Here is a 2904-nt window from a genome sequence, read left to right as displayed (position 1 = left end):
TTCACTTTGGAGGGGCAAAACTAACGATAACAAGATGCTGGTAGAAGGGCCTTGAGTTCAAAGTAGAGGCTATAGTTTTTTTCCTGTTACTCCTCATGAATGAGAAGTTCATATTTGGGTCCATAGGCCATAACCTTGGTAGTGGGATCTTACTAGGAATGCCTTCCATATCACTGTCCTTAGGATAGTTTTGAAGGTAGCAACTCAGTTAAGAACCCAAGGTAAATATTGGCACTTCCAAAACAGATATATGCTAAACTCGAATCTGTTTCAACTTCTTCCGAACAGAAAGAAATAAAATCTTGCAGGTAGTATTCAGGAATATTGAAATGAATATACAAGAGATAACACATCAGACTGGTAGATGAAACTGCACCATCACTGGCAATTGCAAGATAATTATTTGTTGAACCCACAGAACTTGCAACTACCTTAGCATCATGCATCATACAAACTTCAATTATTAAGTAAAAAACTCATGCACGGTTCACTGATCATAATGCTTCTACACCGGGAAAATAATTAGGAATCCCAAAACCCAAGCCTCTTTATTACTTGGTTTAGCAGTCATAACTTTGTCTTATACACCAACATCTCAAATAAAAACTCCAACACTATCAAGAGCTCTTGCTAAATTTACGTCCAGACATCTGCTCAGACTCATAGAGTATGTGGTTTATAAGTCCCCTTGCAGCACTGCAAAGAAACAACTCAAATTAAGACAATGCTAAAACTTTGTTAATGAGTTGAAATTCAATAGAAAGCATGCATATAGGTGACTCAAATCTCCTTCGATCTGGCTTGAGGATAAAGAGCTTCATGTCTTCAAAATTCTAGCCAAAATGACAATAAGATTATTCCATTGTGATACACCATCAATATGTAACTACATTCTTCTACGACAGTCCAGGCAGACCCCACTAACAGATGGTTTTAAAATGTCAGAAACAAGGAAAACCAAGACTCACTCATCCTTCAACTTCTGAATCTTCTCTGGATCTGTCTCATGCATATGCTTTTTGAACTGCTGCCTTACCATATCAACAACCAAAGCTGTATTATGTTGCTGCACAGCAAATTAAATATTGGCTGGAAGTTAATTTCCCGCGTACTCACAATATGATTGGAGACAAAATTAAAAAGTACATGCTTCAGCTTCAGGATGTTAGTAGCCTAAGTATGTATGTAACCAACACTACTGGTACCCCAGGTACATACAAAGCATGTCAAGGATTCAAGACCCAGGTTCTTGATCCAATATCTTTGCACCATCATCAAAATTGTTCTACTAGATCCATAGATCTTTATATATTCTCTTGATAAAATAAAACATCATCCTTTACTACCAGATTTGCAGTACATACCTATAAAACTTGTAATGTTTACTCATTAGTTTACTTTTGAGCTAAATATAAGGAATAAAGCCTCTGGCAACTATGAGCTAAAATGAATAGAAGACCTTTAAAAGCTATTCATGACAGAGCGGATCAACTGAAGCCCATGTCCTACGAATGACAACTGCCAAATTATTTATCCTCCATAACATACTTCTACCCCAAAAATCTCGGTAAATGCCAACCATAGAACAACATTCTTCCTTTCAATGGAAGAGTATGCCAACCAAAGGCAACATAAGAGTGGATAATGCACAATATCTGACACTCTGAATAAAGTTTTGTCATCATTCAAAAGTACTTCCCGGTTCCACCAATAGTAAATGCAACCATCTTCATCCTCATCCTTGCTTCGCTCCGAAGTATTAAAAATATTTCTGTAACATCACAAATAAGGAGATAGGGTCCCCTCACCAAAGCAAATAAAGTTTTAAAAATAACTAGTTGAGAGTCAAGACAATGGGGATTAAGAAACTAGAATCTGCTAAAATAAGCTAAAAATCCTGCAAAATACTCTATCAGGGACATCTATTGCAGCCAGCATATCAAGAAGATGAGAACGGAACTAAAAGACCCTCATTAGACTGGACTTTACATGACAACTAACCTGCATTTCTCTTCTGTGATAACTTTCTCTAAATTATTCTGCAAGCAGTATATGATATCAAACCACGAAACAAGATGGTTCCAGCTAACTATACAGTAAATAAATAAACAAACCAACAAAATGCTCTCAAACTTGTTAAATTTTGATATTTACATAGAGTGAACTCTTTGAATGATCAGGTTACCTTATGCCCTATGTATTTAGCTCTTCGAAGACACTCCCGGTAAAGCTGCAACCAAAAAGATTAAGAAAAACCGTAAGGAATCAAACAACCGAATCATTTCAAACTAAGTTTCAATACAGAGAGTATTTATTAATTTCAAATAACAAGAAAAGAAAAACAAAAAAGAAATCGAGATAAATGGAAGGATACTAACTCTGATCACATTGTTAGCAAGCTCAGGGGGCAACGCTGTTTGGAGAGACGGCATTTCTTTCTTTCTTCCTTCCTTTCTTTTCTTCTGCTTCGAAATTTGTTTCGAGTTTAAATAAATTATCTGATCAAGCAAATCACAACATGGCATTCGATTAACAGTGCACGGAAGGAATCGAAATCTGGAAAAACTGAACTGTGCACAAAAAAAATGAATAGATGAAGAATGAAGGTCGAACCTCGCGTCGCGGCTCGCAACTGGAAACTGGAAAAACCACGGAGCCGGGGTGGGGGGGGGGGGCGCGGGGGCTCACCGTTTAGATTACACGACCGGTGGTGGATACGTGTTGGGCCTATACTGGGCTGTTTTGGCCCAGATAGCTTTCTTTCTACTGTTTACATTGGGCCTGATAAACTCACATTGGGCCGTCGATGGGCTGAACTTCTGACCCGACATGATTCATAATAGTATTTGTTTATTCTAGTCGTGTTATTTTTTCATTCTGAAAATATAAACAATGATTTCATAT

The 2904-nt window shown here is 37.4% G+C and overlaps 1 protein-coding gene across 2 annotated transcripts; it reads right to left on the bottom strand.

The window, feature by feature from the left end:
• LOC18603731 lies at positions 422 to 2677 on the bottom strand. 2 transcript variants are annotated; one of them, XM_007035862.2, is made up of 5 exons: positions 2614 to 2677; positions 2379 to 2498; positions 2186 to 2230; positions 969 to 1066; positions 422 to 696 (listed from the first exon to the last, which is right to left on the bottom strand). In XM_007035862.2, exons 2-5 carry the CDS (start codon positions 2430 to 2432, stop codon positions 618 to 620), a joined length of 276 nt encoding a protein of 91 aa, XP_007035924.1. In that variant the 5' UTR covers positions 2433 to 2498; positions 2614 to 2677; the 3' UTR covers positions 422 to 617. The 2 variants fall into 2 exon arrangements, with proteins under 2 accessions (XP_007035924.1, XP_017975552.1); XM_018120063.1 differs by lacking the exon at positions 2614 to 2677 and having other exon boundaries at positions 2379 to 2597.

The sequence above is a fragment of the Theobroma cacao genome, chromosome 4 (assembly GCF_000208745.1).
Source record: "Theobroma cacao cultivar B97-61/B2 chromosome 4, Criollo_cocoa_genome_V2, whole genome shotgun sequence".
Taxonomy (NCBI): Eukaryota; Viridiplantae; Streptophyta; class Magnoliopsida; order Malvales; family Malvaceae; genus Theobroma; species Theobroma cacao.
Note: the sequence above shows the minus strand (reverse complement) of the source record. Positions and strands in the feature narration are given on the sequence as shown.